This window comes from Boleophthalmus pectinirostris, unplaced genomic scaffold (assembly GCF_026225935.1).
Source record: "Boleophthalmus pectinirostris isolate CB_2022bp ecotype Guang Dong unplaced genomic scaffold, ASM2622593v1 HiC_scaffold_15, whole genome shotgun sequence".
In the NCBI taxonomy this organism is placed as follows: Eukaryota; Metazoa; Chordata; class Actinopteri; order Gobiiformes; family Gobiidae; genus Boleophthalmus; species Boleophthalmus pectinirostris.
In genome coordinates, this window is record NW_026571070.1 from 9,284,192 (window position 1) to 9,301,144 (window position 16,953).

Consider the following 16,953-nt stretch of genomic DNA (forward strand, 5'->3'; position numbering starts at 1 on the left):
TTGTTTAATCTGAGAAACTCAAAGACGATTATTGTTTTGTTGTTTTTATTAACAGGTTGGATCCAGAAAATGGTGGCTGCTGATCAGGGTGGATAGTGGAGTCTCCGCTGAATGAGGCCCAAAGTTGTTTTAAAAAGGGGGTATTTTATACACTTCTATGGGGTATTAACCAACTCATGAGAATTCATCTAGAGATTCTCCCGTTGTAAAGCCCAGAATCGAGTGGACCAATCACAGAGCAGCACTGAGGTTTGTGTGAAGTGCCCATAGACTGTAAATATAAATGGACATCGTTAATAGGATGAAGTTCACATGTAAGTTTTTCCGACTCCTACTGACCCTGACTCCCACTGACTTGCGTTGGAAAACCATCGTCCCTCTCTCTGTAATTGTTGCAGCGAGCCTCGTCATTTTGGTCTTAAAATGTAACCCGCTTTATATGATCCTGTTTTTTGGGGGGGTTTTGTCACTATTTTGTTCGACAGAAAAATTCCATTAATAATATACAGGATTCCCATGGTAATAGAAATCCTAGAAAAGTCATGGAAATTGAAAATGTCCTGTTCCAGACCTGAAAATAGAGCTCCAAATTCGCTCCTGTAACCGTTAATATTACAAGCTTCATTTTGAGTGGAGCTGAACGCTGTGGCACATAGTCCACTTTTTTATACAGTCTATGGAAGTGCCCAAGCCGACCAAAACTGCTCCAGATTGATAAATGTGTAGAACTAAATATGTGCTACAGGTTAGATATTAACTGCTATTAACACATAACATATTTAGATCATCATGTTACCTTTTATTGTTTTGAATTGTTTTAAAACCCTATATTCACCGAAAACACCGTATTAACCTGTTTTATGAGCTCTGGACAGACTCATGAAGCTAACAGGACGGAGCGTGTGAATCCTGCCTGGGAGACATCGCAAAATCACGCAAACACGCATGGATGTTTTTAATGAGGATATAAACATTCTTTCTATCTTACATAATGTGAGTATGGGGGAGTTTTGGGGTACTGCATAATATCCATATACTATTTAAAAAAGCGGACTAAGCGAATGTGACGTCACCCATAATGTTCAACGCCACTCAAATGAAGATCACGATGCTCACGGTTACAGGAGCGAATTTGGAGCCAGGTTCTATATTATGAATAGGATAGGATAGAATAGGATCTATCCATTTTATTCTGCTTATCCGGGTCACAGGGACAGCAGTCTCAGCAGGGACTCCCAGACTTCCTTCACCCTGGACTTGGACACCCTGGAAGAACATCCTCCAACTCCTCCAGGGGGACCCCCAGGTGACTCTCCAGCGTGTCTGGGTCTTTCCCGGGGCCTCCTTCTGGTGGGACGTGCTGAAAGATTCGCCCAGGAGACATCTAGAACAGATTCCCAAGCCTCCTCAGCTGGCTCCTCTCGATGTGGAGAAGCAGCGGCTCTACTCCGAGCTCCTCCCGTGTGACTGAGCTCCTCATCCTGTCTCTAAGGGAGCGCCCAGCCACCCTGCGAAGGAAACTCATTTCGACTGCTTGTATCCGCGATCTCGTCTTTTCAGTCATTACCCAGAGTTCATGACCATAGGTGAAAGGAGGATTGTAGATTAACCTGTAAATCGCAATCGAAAATTGACCGGTAAATCCGCCTTCACCACAACGGCAGTCGCTGCATTGGACAACATAGTGAAAAAATCCCATCAGAATCATGCAGAGCGGGTTAAAACGAAACATTTTAAGACCAAAATGACGAGTCTCACTGCAGCAGTTACAGAGAGAGGAGCTACAATATTCCAACATAAGTCAATGGGAGTCTATGTTAATATCCTCACTTTGTGTTAGCAGTTAACACCCCATAAAAGTGTTAAAAACTCTCTTTTATTATGTTACTGTGACCACTAAATTGCTCCAAACTAACGAAGCAGTTTTTATCACTGAAAATATCTTTAATTACACGTGATTAGGGATGGGACGAGACGCAGTTTTCTCTAGATTAGGTCCACGAGTACAAGACAAGATGAGATTTTGAGGTAGTTTGTAATAAATAAGCAGTGCGATTCATTTTACAATTTTAGCTTCAGTATTTTTATTTATTTTATGTTGTTTTCTGGTTTTTGGTGCTACAGATTCTCAAATTCTATAACTCACCAGCTCTTAACTAGTTTTTTTTTTATCCAAGCCAAAGGTTAAAAAAAATCTCACAAGATCATTTTTCTCACGTGTTTCTCATTTTTCTCATCTTGCTGCACGAGATTTTGTCCCATCCCTACACGTGTTAAAAGGTGCACTGTAAATATAAAGCACTGACGCCTGTTCTGTGTTTTTTTTGTTGTTGGAGTGAATGTTGTGTTGTGTTTGTGTGTAAACTCGTGCAAATGTTGTGTTTTGTCCAAAGAGAATAAATGAACAACGAGAATTTCAGTTTTTTATTACAGGTCACAAACGTAAACAGTTTTTTTTTTTTCTGTATAACTAACTATATTGGATAAAATGGTATAAAAAAAAGCACACGTTGAAAGAATTAACAGTGAAAACATTATTGACAGTAAAGAAAGTTAAGAATCTTGTTTTTCTCTATATATAAAAAAAAAAAAAAACTAATAGAAAACATCGTCTCACAACAAAATGTATAAAATGGAAGAGCAACTATAAAAACACAAGGATCTCCTACTGGGTTTTGTGTAAATTGTGTTTTGAATGTTCATTTTAACTTTAAATGTTCAAGTTTTTATTCATTATTAATTAGAATTTTAGGTTCTTACCACTCTCCTGATTTGGTTTGTCACAAAAACTTACATTTAAATCAACAGGTTTGTCAAATAGGAATTTTAAAAAAGTTAATATGAAGCACTAGTTTTGCTTTCATGAAACCAATGTCCTGTTTTGATGATTTGCCAAATGTCTCTCCCAACTCTTCACCCCAATTTCTAGTCTAACAGAGCTCAGGGGGGGAAAACCTCTGAAAATTTGGGTTGTATTAAAGGTACACTATGTCACTTTTCTGAAGGATAGTCTGCTTGTCACCATGGAGATGTCATTGCTTTGCCTGGAATGTCCCATAGTATGACATCAAACTTATACTTTGCATTTACTCAATTACAGGTTTTTGTTTTTTTGTTAACATAATACATTGAAAATCATGCATGTTCCACAGATCTGACCAGTAACTTGGCCTGGTAGTTCTGTGCTTGTTTCCGTGGAGATAAATACACAGCAAAAACTGGAGGGTTAAAATTTCAGGGTAAAATATTTCAGAGTTGTTTTTAACACAAAAAAAGTGTTATTTTAACTATTTGAATGTTAAATTGGGGGTTCGAGTTGGGGTTATTTGCCAGCAGTTGAATATGGCTGGGGTTAATTCAACTTCCCTAGTGTTAATTCAACTTCTCTTAGTGTTAATTCAATTCCTTAACTTCCTCTAGTGTTAATTAAACTTCCCTAGTGTTAATTCAACTTCCCTAGTGTTAATTCAACTGAATCAGTGTTAATTCAGCTTCCCCTAGTGTTAATTCAACTTCCTCTGGTGTTAATTCAACTTCCTTAGTGTTAATTTCAACCTTCCCACCACCACTTCAAACTTCCCATGTGAGAGACCAGTTTTATAAGACCAGCTTTGTACATAATTTGATCTTAAATTAACTAAAATAAAGTGTAAAAATAAAACACCTCTGTGTGTTGTTTAGCTAAATCAGGATAACCCTACAAAGTGTTATCCATTTACGCTCAAAACGTTAATATAAGTCTTGATTTCAGGGATAATCACTGAACTTTGGTCCAGTGTTACTTTATTAAAATTTCCAAAAATGTTAAATTAACTCTAAAACAGATTGAACTCATATAAACCCTGAGGAAATGTTAAAATTGATTCTGTGAGAGTCAATTTTAACACTTTTTGTTGTGTAAATAAGTAAGTTTAATACTATACTGAGGAAAATTTTGGGCAAATTAATAACATCTCCATGGTGACAAGCAGGTGGCGGACCTCCTACCAGAAAAGTTGCACAATGCACCTTTAAATACTGTTGATTTTTCTCACAGTAGGGACCTTTTATTCCTGTCGCAAATGCTTCAGACTTGGGCGGTCTTGGCGTGGTTGGCGGGCTGGTCGGAGGGGATGGCGATGCCGCGGGACCTGGAGTAGTAGAAACTCGTGTCGCGACTCGGCAGCGAGGGGTCGGCGCCGTAGCAACAGAGGATAATGATCCCGCCCAGGAAACAGAGCCCGGCCCCGACCCAGCCACAGTACAGAGAGAAACCGAAAGACATCACGCCCTCGTTTTGGTGCGCGCCAATCGGAAACCAGACCGTGGAGATGATCCCGAACACACCTGAGGAAAGAGAGAGAGGGGTGGACAGGTGAGACGACCAATCAGAGGACAGAGGTAGAGATAGACATGTGAGACGACCAATCAGAGGACAGAGGGAGAGATAGACATGTGAGACGACCAATCAGAGGAGAGGACAAGAGGTGGACAGGTGAGACAATCAATAAGAGGACAGAGGGAGAGATAGACATGTGAGACGACCAATCAGAGGAGAGGACGAGAGGTGGACAGGTGAGACGACCAATCAGAGGACAGAGGGAGAGATAGACATGTGAGACGACCAATCAGAGGACAGAGGGAGAGATAGACATGTGAGACGACCAATCAGAGGACAGAGGGAGAGAGAGAGACATGTGAGACAACCAATCAGAGGAGAGGACGAGCGGTGGACAGGTGAGACGACCAATCAGAGGACAGAAGGAGAGATAGACATGTGAGATGAACAATCAGAGGACAGAGGGAGAGATAGACATCTGAGACGACCAATCAGAGAAGAGGACAAGAGGTGGACAGGTGAGACGACCAATCAGAGCAGAGAAAGGGGGAGAAACAAGTGTGACGATCAATTAGAGGAGAAAGAGAGAGAAGGACAGACCAGATGACCAATCAGAGCACAGAGGGAGAGATGGACAGGTAAGAGGGCCAATCAGAGAAAAGAGAGGGAGAAAGAGATGAACAGGTGAGACAAACAATCTGAGCAGAGAGAGACACTAAGCCACTAGTACAAATGATCGGGTTCAACATAAATTCATCTTTTCGTTATTTTCTACTGAAATAAAATATTATCAACAGGATAAACCATAACTAAACCTCATCCAAATCATGTTTAATCCAGGTCTAACCCAGGACCATCATGATGTAGAGGACCGCTCCGATTGGTGAGTGGTGCTGTTTGTGGAACTAAACAAAATCCAAGTCCATGCCAGGGCTTACCCAAACAGAACTAGACCAAAACTAAACCAGGAGAAAATTGAACCCTGATCTTACCCATGAGTGTGTAGATTGTCTCTCTAACCATGTTTAAACAGGACTAAACCCAGGTCTAAACCAGGACTAAATCATGACTAAGCCAGGTCTAAACAGGACTAACCCAATACTAAACCAGGACTAAATCACGACTAAGCCAGATCTAAACAAGATTAATCCAGGTCAAAACAGGACTAAATCAGGTCTACACCAGGTCTAAACCAGGTCTAAAAAAGGGCTAAACAGGATTAAACCAGGTCTACCCCAGGTCTAACTCATATTCTTACCCATGATGACGTAGAGCGCTCCTCCGATCCTGGACCTCTGCAGTTTGTTGGTGGACGTGTCGTTCTGCAGACGCACACAGGGCATGGCCATGAGCACGAGCAGCAGAGCGGGCAGCCCCATGAGACACGCCGAGATCATGAGGGCACGCGACGTCTGGATGTACGCTACGGAAACCAACAAACAGGCAAGTGTGAGAAAATTAAAGCACAAATAAAACCTCAACTGAGATTAACAAGAGACTGCAATTGTGATACGATTTACGATTTATCTTTCCAACTCAGGATTTGCAGTGCTTGTTTTAAACCTGTGTCAGATCTCAGAAGCAAAGATGTTGGACCTGGTTACCAACTAGATCGATAAAATGACATAAACAAGGCTCGACATTTGTTTTCACTACATTCACATTTCATTTTATCAAGATATAAAATGCAGATTTTGTAACATCAACACATCACAATGTGTGACATGGCCGCGAGAACGTCCCCCCTCTCCCGGGCACTGCAGTTACCCTTGTGTCGCCGGAGAGATGGGGGCGCCCAAAGAGAGAAGGAAATGGGACGCTCATGCTGAGACTTTCAAGCCAGGGGGACGCTCGAGCTGGTATTCGGCTGATGGCTCAGATTGGCAGCCTTCTGCTTCTGTCAGCCAACAATAACACCTTACATGACCACTGAGTGTGGAGTGAATGAGCTATATCAGACATGTCAAACTCAGGCCTGGGGGCCAAATTTGGCCCACGATATAATTATATTTGGCCCACGAGATCATATCTAATATGTATTAGAGCTGCCCACCGGCTACAGAGACATTTTTTATTTAAAATGTTGTTATTATTTCATATTTTGCTTATTCTGAATTTAGTGTTTATGCAAAACTATTATTAAACATTTGTTTTAATAAGAAAAGGTTTTTAAAATTTTCAATAAATATTTAGTTTGTCCCACGACTTAGTCCCAGTTTTTAATTTCGGCCTTCTGTGAATCTGAGTTTGACATCCTTGAGCTTTATAAATCCTGTTCATTATTATTATCTGCTTTTGGTTTTTGCTTTGAACTTCAATACACCTTGTCTAAGTCTAAGTTTGTTGTTTTGTCTTTTAGGGATGTAACAGTAACCAAAATATCGTGATACCGTATTGTCAAAGTTCTCACAATAATATCGTGGACCATCACAATATATCGAATTACAAGTCTTTAAGAGTTATGGTGCAGCATTAGCTAAAAAAAGACAGAAAGAACTACATAAACCATGATCCTTTGCTCCATTTCAGTGTAGACTACAAGAAGAAATAACTGTTCTAAACACTTTTAAGTCTTTGGATTAAGTTTTGTCAAGGCATTTTAAGAGGAAAAAGTAGCATATTCACAGTTTTGTTCACAGCCTCCACAAAATATCGCAATAAATATCGTACCGAGAGATTTGGATATCGTTACATCACAGGAAACATGTTGGAAAAGAATGACCTTTCACACATATTTAAGCCTGTAGTGTTTAACTGACAAGGAGTTAAAAATATCTATTGTAAATTTGGGTCTTTTTTGGGGGAGTTGGATCAAACTGAATCAACATGTGTGCCTTTCCTTTCAGATTTTTCTTGACCCCTGCTCCAGTGAGAAAGAGAGACGGGACATTCGCTGCACATTCTACAATCTGAAGACAATTAAAAGGGTAAGTTTTATAATGTACAGCACAGATACATTATTGTTAAATTGTTATAGTGTGGGCGGTTTGAGCCTAACCCAGAATCTTTAGGGATCTTAGGAGTGGCTTTCTCTGAACAATGGACAGATATATTCAACTATTCATGCTCACTTTTTTTGTTATTCATAAAATCCATGTGTTGTGTTCATTAAAGAAGACATTTTTTAGTTTTTTTTATTTGTTGCTGTGCGAGTTATAATGTCATTCCCTCAACAAAAACAAGCCCGAAGAGGTTTTAGACGTCATCCGTGCATGTTTGAGTAATCTAGCGATCTCTCCTGGGCCCTATTCGAATCCCCTGTGATTGTGTTGGGATAGCGCTCTGAAGGGGGAGTGACTCAGTGCTGGGAGCAAAGGGAGGGGGACTAATTACAAAACATGTTAATAGATTGTTTTTGGCAAATATAGCATTAAAAAAACAAAAAATTAAAAGGTAACATGGTGATTTAAATATGTAATAGAAGTAAGATACACATTTTTTGAAAACCCAACAAGAAATGTGTAAATTTAAAGGTTTTCTGTGTAACTTTTCATGTGGACAAAAAAGAAAAATACCAGTGCGCAGTTTGGACAAAATCAAAAACAAAAGAATTAAAGGTGCACAGTGTAACTTGTTGCTTTGTCTGGCATGTTTCACTGTACGTCCATGAACTTATCCAGGTTTTACGCATTAAATTTGAGGATTTTTTATTACGAAAAAAGCTGAATATTCACAGAGGCAAATAAGTGATGACCCTTCCACGTGAAAAGAGTCAGCCACAGTATGTACATTTTTTGCCAAAATATAAACTAAAATATGTGTATTTGTGTATATTTCTGTATACTCCTTGTTCTCCTTTTTTTTTTTTTTTTTTTTTTTTTTGTATCATAACATGCATGGTGTGTACTTCTTGTAGTTATTCCAAAGATTTATGTGATACCTGACCTTAAGAAATGATCCAATGATGTAATAAATTTAAAATGGATTCTGACGATTGAGAAACTGAGCCTAACCAAAAAGCAGCTGGAAAAACCTATGCCTGAAAATGGGGCTAAAAATAGTGTGACCAGACGTTCCTGTTTACCCGGGACAGCCCCAGTTTTGAGCCCTGTGTGCCCTGTCCCAGCAGATTTGTCCAAAACCACGGATTTGCCCCAGTTTTATACAAAAAATGTCCCACATGTCTCTATTTTTTAATTAGTTGAATTGAATTTGATACCTACCAACAGTAAAGAGTAGGCAGGCTGGCCCAATCTAGTGCCTCCGCTCAATGTCATTTCGCTCCAGCAACTAGGTCAGGAATCGGAATACACTAGACGGTTCGCAAAAACCCCTGAAGTGCGAGTTCGTGCACCAGCCAATCAGCGAAGAGCCATACATTTTGTGTTGGCAGAGATTCCCGAGATCGAGGATTTAAAGCCGGAAAAAAATGAATATTTTATGAATTTTATCAAGGGGAAAGACGTGATTGTCCTTCTTCCTACGAGATTTGGGAAAAGCTTAATATACCAGTTAACCCCATTAGCGGCGCGTTACGTATGTCACGACCAAATAGCAGCGATTGGTTACTGTATTTTCTCTTAAGCCTCCAACCCCATCAAAAAATGACTGCGCACCCCCACAATCCAGAGCGCCCTATACACGAATCCACGACTTCAGTAAACTACAAAGCTGCACCACCCACAGCGCACGCAAACACACACGGAGCAGACAGCAACCGCGTGGCAAAAAACACCCACAGCCACACTCATCGCTCCACGCTGACAAGGAACGGAACGGAGGAATGAACCAAAAAAGCGAGTGTAATGTGTCACTTCTAGACACAACTGAACAACTGAGTCACTGCGAACACGCCGACAATCCAGCGGTCCCAGACAGCACCCTCCCTACACGCCACAACTGAACAAAGCCCAGAGTCACCGTGAACGCCACAAACAAAGTCCCACTGACAGATCCAAATGTTGGGTTTCGTATAAAGTCCGGCGCGTTTTTTTTTTGTTTTTTGTTTTTAAAAAGTTCGAAAATAGACCATTCTATGACAGTGCGTCTTATAATCCAGAGCGCCTAATAGTGCGGAAAATACGGTACATTTTTTAAAAAGTACCCACCTACCGACGAGCAAACGAATTCTAACGCTGCGAGTTCAGGCGGTTTCTACAAAGTGAAACATTTGTTTAGATAAAGTGACATTTGTTTAAATAAACTACAGAAAAGCTGCTTAAAACTCACCAAAACACAAAGAAAATGTGACTATACTGGCTCACGTTGGTCGTGAATGGACCAAGTGCAGAACAATTTTCCTTAATTACGGACTTGTTTCGCAATTTTTTTATTACCAACCAACACAAATCCAGTTTTTGATTTTGAAAATGTGATCACCCTAGGCTCAAAACTAAAATATTGCTTCATTTTTAACAAAACATGGACTGAACCAGCACTATGTATGTAAATAAACCTAACCAGAACTTCTTACTTCTACTTACTACTACTCTTCACTACTGTACCAATGTTTCTATGTCCATAAACCATTATCTTGTACAGTTAAAGATAAGGCTGACCACATTTAAAATAAAACAGATAAATGTTGAGACAGACTGGCAGAGGAGGCACAGGATTATCAAAAGCATCTGGACAGTGTAAAAGCGTCAGTCAGGAATGCGCTCGCACATAAAGGAGCAGAGCATCATCACACCCCTGGGACTGCCCACCTCCTGTTGGCTCCAGTGGGCTTTTTCGTGCATTTTCAGGGCACCTCACGATGATATTTCACTCATTCTTCAGACGGTCTTGTCTGAACTACTGTTAACAACAACGTAAATCAACTTAAAGACGCTGTACATGATTTTTTTACTGATTTAAAAATAACTCTCTCGTGGTCCAGTGTTTTTCCTCACTTATCGTATGCGTTCTGAGCGTCCAAATTATTCACCATGACGAGTTTATAAGCGCTTCTCAGGGAACGGTGCAGAGCTAACAACAACTGGCATGCTAACGTGCACTTCCTGATTATCGGACAGTAAAATTGTTTGACTTTATTCTGTACTGGAGCTCAAATACATGAAAAAAACCAAGTACGGGGCCTTTAAATGTACATGCCTTGGAAATATCTCAAAGACTTTCTTGGTGTGTAATGTGTTGCCAGCAGAAGGCGCTAGGACTGCATCTGCCGGCTCATTGAAAAGTGAAGTGGTTTGTATGCAGCTAAAAATAATGGTTCTAATCCTCAAAAATGTTAAACTACGCAGTGAGTAGGGCTGGATATCATTAAGAAGTTGCCGATACGATACATACCTCGATACATAGGCCACGATACGATGCGTTTTTCGATATAGCTCACTTTCGATTCGATATATTTCAAATTGATTCGATATGGTTCAGTAAAAAATAAACTAAATCATGGCTGTAATACTAACCGTCTTTATTAAACCACTAAGTTAATATGAAAAACATAAATTTTATTTGTCAAAACTGTGAAAATGTATTGCATTAAGTTTCCTTTCTCCAAACAAGAAACACAACTGCAGCTCTTTCACAAAATATTTTGGTAAAATATACAACAAAAGTACTCAAAACAGCAGCCCACGATATTGATACTGAGTCCGGTCAAGCGGTAAAAGGGGAAATGGGCAGATTTTTTTTTACATTCAAATGTCTCTTATTCAGAAACTAGAGGGACTATTGAAATAAGTAAAGTATCAGAATGTAGGAAAGAGTTACACTCCAACAGGGTAAAGTTAAACCTGTGATATTCTTTCAAGTTGTTGACAAAAATTTTAAAAACTCATGTCGGTAACGGAGGGAATGAAATATGCAGCACTTTTTGGGCAATAAATACAAACAGTGATAACTCTTGGTTCTCACTTACATATCCTTAACAAACTGGTTTGAATATTTGCTTCATATAGTTTTCTACCATATGGTACAAGATTAGGTTGAAAAACCTCTTACTTTTTGAGTAATGAGATTTTTTATTAAGAAAGGTCATGGTAACGGAGGGAAAAGTAACGGAGGGAAAATTGTTCAAGCAAGTAGAAGGTGCATGATTTTGCATAATTTGTCAACTTTTTTCTTCTGAATACTTTAATATTACTTCAAAATGAAAGGAAACTATTTCTATAAAATATGTCAGTCCTTCCAAGCTAAATTTTTATCATTTTAAATACTTTTTTTAAATTTTTTTATCATGTACCTTCATCAACAGTTCAAAGATGGAATAACACAAGATATGATGAAATACATCAATTTATTTACATGATTTGCAGGTCTTTGAAATTTGGGAAATAATTTTTTGTTCCATGTTTCATACATGGTCTGTTTAAAAACGTATGTAACTTTAGAACCAAAAATGGTACAGATAAAGGGGAACAGTTTCATAAACTAGAGTACATATGTATCTGTTCAATACATTTTTATATCAGATGAATTAACTTGAATTTTTGGCCTTGCTGTTTACTTCTGCTTGACCGGACCCACATCTACCATTAAATTAAACATCACGATATATCAATTTCTATAATTTTGCACAGCTCTAGTAGTGAAGCAATTTGAGTGAAAAGAGCAAGAATCATTTGTAATTTGACAAAGAATATGATTTTAAATGAAAAAAGGATTAAAAAGCAAAAAACAAAACATTTATTTAAAGATTTATTAATTTAATTTATTAATTTTTGTCATATATAATAATTCATCTAAAATGTAAACAGAGTTTTTTCGAGGTCTTTCAACATATTAATTCTAGTTCAGATTTATAGGACGTATGACTTGCAATAAACTGCAAATGTTTTTGTCATCTCTAATACGGAAAGAGGGAAAGAAAGGGAGAGGGAGGGAGATATGGAGAGAGAGAGGGATGGAGAGAAAGAGTGAGGGAGTACTAGAGAGGGAGAGAGGGATAGAGAAAGGTGGGAGAAATAAATAAAGAGAAAGCGGAGAGAAATGGGGATTGGGAGAGAGAAAGAGGGAAAGGGGGAGAAAGGTGGGAGAGAGAAACAGACAAAGAGAAAGAGGAGAAAGAGGGGAATTGGGGAGAGAAAGAGGAGAAAGGGAGAGAGCAGAGAGAAATAGATAAAGAGAAAGAGGAGAGAGAGGGAAAAGAGAGGATAAGAGAGAAAGAGGAGAGAGAGGGGGAGAGAAAGAGGAGAGGGGAGGAGAGAAAGTAGAGAGGGGGAGAGAAAGAAGAGAGAAAAAGGAGAGAGACGGAAAAGAGAGGAGAAGAGAGAAAGAGGAGAGAGAGGGAAAAGATAAGGGGAGAGAGAAAGAGGAGAGAAAGAGGAGAGAGACAGAAAAGAGAGGAGAAGAGAGAAAGAGGAGAAAGAGGGAAAAGATAAGGGGAGAGAGAAAGAGGAGAGAAAGAGGAGAGAGACAGAAAAGAGAGGAGAAGAGAGAAAGAGGAGAGAGGGGAAGAGAAAGAGGAGAGAGACGGAAAAGAGAGGAGAAGAGAGAAAGAGGAGAGAGAGGGGAGTGAGAAAGAAACAGATAAAGAGAAAGATGAGAGAGAGGGGAGAGAGTTAGAGAAAGAGGAGAGAAACAGATAAAAAAGGAGGGAGAAGGAGGATTGGGGATAGTGTGAGCAAGTTAGAAAAAGGTGGGAGAGAGCAGAGGAGAGAGGGAAATGGATAAAGAGAGGGAATAAAGAGAAAGTGGAGAGAGAAGGAGAAGGGAGGGATCGGTGATAGTGGGAGAGAGATAGAAAAAGGTGGGAGAGAGAAGAGGAAGAGAGAGAGAGGGTGGGTCTGGTGTCGATTATCTCCTGGTTTTGAGTTCGGGTTGAAGTCAGAGGAATGTCTTTCACTCCATATCTGTACATTTCACAAGTGCAGCATCTGGTCCATGTTTAACAGTGGCACACTCATTATACAGAACATTAGAGGCATCGACTGTACCCACGTAAAACTCAGAGACGCCCACACTAAAGCTCATAACACGTAACTAAAAAAAACATATAAACCTAGACCTCCACCCAGGCACTGTCCATCACTTTGCAATGATAAACATAAAGCTCTCTCGAAGGTACAGGGTTCAACTCCCGGGCTGTCCAGGTCTTTCTGTGTGGAGTTTGGATGTTTCTCCCTGTTCACAGAGTAGGTAAAATCCACCAGCTAAAGTAATCCCAACCACAGAACTATAATATGGCGTTGTATTGTTTTCAGTGGACTGTGCTCATTGGCTCATGGGGTCAAAAATAATTTTCTCTTATTTATTTCCTCAATACAGGTGAGCTGCCACCCATGTGATGTCTGTAACATGCATGGTGTGGAGCATTTGGCCCAGGGGTGCTCACACTTTTTCAGCATGCGAGCTACTTACAAAATGACCAAGTCAAAATGATCTACCTAATACAAAGCCAAGCAAACTGCACTGAAACACTCTGTGCCCCTTTTTTTTGGACCCTCTCCCACAGTTTGAGAACCCTTCTTTAAGAGAACTTCCTCTTGCACTTTACACAAAACTGTGAAAAAAGAGAAGGAAGATTTTTAAACCTGTTTTTTTAAAGTTCCAAACTGGAGTTGCATTTCTTTTCTGGTTTTGCAGTGATATTTACCAGCCTCTGCACGTTTACCAAACCAAACGCACATCGTGACAAACACAGATGCATTTGTGCACTTTTGTTAGACAAACTTCAGCCAAATGTGGCAGTAGGTCTGTTCTGTAGATCTGCTCTATGCTGTAGACCTGCTTTGTGTCAACACTGTAACACAAATTTAGACTCGTTTTTGCTTCACGTTTCGTCTTGCTCTTCTAATCAGTGCGCACTGTGGGAGGGGCTTGTGTTCGCTGTACGCAGGAGCGAGAGCGTGAAAAGGCGAGGGGCGGCGTGCTGACGTGAGGCAGATGGACAGGTAGGATGTTGAGGAAGTTGAACCTGCCCTGTGATGCACGCTGGTACACGAGGGCACACGGTGTTGCAGACGAGCCGTGCGTAGGGAGCGTGCGTATTTGTGATGCGCCGTAGAGTCTCTGCGGGTTTCAAATGAGCGCACAGGCTGCACTGAGACGCCCAACACGCTCCTGCACCCTGCTACAAGTTTATTGCAAACGGCAGCGGCCATAATGAAATATGATCGCGCTTGTTGAGTATCAGACCTCAAGTGAGAGACAAGACTGAATCCAAACGCGAGTCCGAGACGAGACACGGCGATCTACCCACACGACCTTGGCGATCGACTGGTAGATAGCGATCGACGTATTGAGCACCCCTGATTTGGACCAATCAGAGCGAGAGTTGCAGGCTTAGAGAGAGGCTAGGCCAACTAACTTTTAGGCGCTTTGAGGAATTAATATTTTTAAAGTTTATGTTGTGTAAATAGAAAAGAGTCAAATCCGACCTTTGTGAAAGTTGTTGAATGCCCTGTCAGCTGAACACGGGCAGTCTGAATTCCCAAAAAATGCATTGCTCAGCCACTAGCCGGGACAAAGGGGGAATGCCTTTATTCCAGTTTTTCATTATAGATCCATGATCCTGACCAAGACTAGTGGCATCCATTGGTCTTGACAAGGTGTTGTGGGTGTGGTTTGTAGAAAGTGGGAGTGGCTCTTGTACAAGTGTTGTAGGAATTGGTCTGTATAAAGTGGGCGTGTTTTATGTACAGTATTGTGGCGCGTGGTCTGTCCAAAATGGGCTTGTCTCATGTACGTAAAAGTGTTGGGACTGGTCTGTGAGAATGGTCGTATGTACATGTGTTGTGGGCGTGGTCTGTATACAGAGGGCGTGGTCATATGTACAGGTGTTGTGGGTGTGGTCTATGTCCATATGTTGTTGGCGCGGTCTGTATACAGTGGGTCTGTATACGTTTCATTATGTTTCTTGTGTCTGACTTCACCCGAAAGCTGTTGTTGCTTTAGCGTTGACCGAGTACCGCACTCTCCAAAATAAGTCTGTGCTTCAACTGCAAAATCTCGAGGAAGCATTCAAGTAGTATAATTCAGTATATTAATGAAGTGTACGTGTTGGTGTCATGCGATAGATCATTTTGCTACATTAGCTGGCAGGAAATGGGCTAAAAACATGGACATCACTGACAACCAAACCACAGGCAGTGATGTGGACGCAGTAAGGTACTGCGACTGAAATTGTCATTTAAACCACCAAAGCATCCAAACACAATGAAACCAGTTCATACTACAAGTGACTCTGGTTCAGTCATCTCGGATTCTATCTCGGAATCCTTGCTCGGGCTCCTGAGTTCTTCCGAGTTCCGGCGTTCAAGAAAAACGGGCATGTCTGTGCATATTGCTAGTCAATGTCCTTGGACCTTCGAGCAGGATGGATAATCAAACCCACCATTACGTACGGGTGTTGTGGGCAAGGCCTGTATGAAAGGGGCGTGGCCTGTTTACAGTGGACATGGTCTGTATACAGTGGGAGTGGTCATGTGTACAGGTGTCATGGATGTGTCCTGTACGCAGTGGGCGTGGCCTGTATGCAGTGGGTGTGTCTTATGTACAAACATTGTGGGCGTGTCCTATACACAGTGGGCGTGGTCATACCTGGCAGTGAGAGGATCTGGTTGAGCCCGGCGCAGTGGTAGAGCGCGGGCGAGATCACACACTCCGCCCAGAGCCCGCGGGACCCGAGCTCGTCCATGCGCACGCACGTCGCCACGCTGTAGTCGCACGTGCGCACCCAGTCGTTGGTCGCCGTGGCAACTATGAGGCCGACCCAACCGGTGCAGCTGGCGAGTGTCCCGGTGACCTGTCTGCACATGAACGCCATCTGGAGTCGAGATGTGGAACTACAGCACAAGAGGTTTAGTCCTGGAGAGGAGGAGCTGATGTCTGAAATAGAAGGAAAGACATTAAAGCTGCACTATGTAACTTTTCTGGTGGAGGTCTTGCTACCAGCTTGTCTGTTTATGCTTTGTCAGGAATGTTTCGCTGTTGTATGGCATTAAACTCACCTCACATCCCGCTCACAGTAAAAAATCCACGTTTTACAAAGCATTTATTTGCAATTAAAACACATTTAATTAAATAAGCAAGACAGATACTTAATATGGAACATTCCAGGCAAAGCAATAATAATATCTCCACGGACCAATTCATTTTCATAAATGAATTAATCTTTGGATTTTTATAGCGCATTTCAAGACGCCCAAAGCACTTTACAGTTCATTGTTCATTCACTCCACACTTACAATTACTATAGTTTGAATTGTTTTGTTTTGTTGTTTGGTATAATCTGAAATAACATACAGTTAAATTAGAATTGATTCAGTGCAGGGATCAAATCTATAAAGAATCTGACTCAGAATATAAGATTTATAAGATCATAAAAATGAGTTAAGGTCACGAGGACATGAAACTCAGCGGTTCAGAATAGCTCTAGAGACAGAATTTCTACTAAAATTTGATTAGTTGACTTTAAAGTCTAACTAAAGTTATTATATAAAACATTGGGAGGGCATCTGGGGTACAAATCTGCCCATTACACAGAAAACATTTGCAGTACTTATTAGTTATTGGGTCACATGTCTTATCAACAAAGTCATGGAGTAGAGTTACTATAGTTACTGCTTAAAAAGTGCAAAAATTTCTCTTAAAAAAACTCACATTATGGTACAAATTAAAGCTTATAAAGTGATGTAACAAGTTAATAATAATGAGGCTTTTCCCCTAAAACACTGGTTCCAGAATAGAGTAATAAAATACATTATTTCTTATATAATTAGCTGGTTTTATAAGAGAAAAATGCGCTG

The 16,953-nt window shown here is 40.6% G+C and overlaps 1 protein-coding gene across 1 annotated transcript; it reads right to left on the reverse strand.

Moving 5' to 3' along the window:
* Positions 1-4,066: 4,066 nt before the first annotated feature.
* Positions 4,067-15,971, reverse strand: cldn11b (claudin 11b). Its single transcript, XM_020922799.1, has 3 exons — positions 15,746-15,971; positions 5,577-5,741; positions 4,067-4,326 (listed from the first exon to the last, which is right to left on the reverse strand). The coding sequence occupies exons 1-3, from the start codon at positions 15,969-15,971 to the stop codon at positions 4,067-4,069; spliced, it is 651 nt and encodes a 216-aa protein (XP_020778458.1).
* Positions 15,972-16,953: the final 982 nt, after the last annotated feature.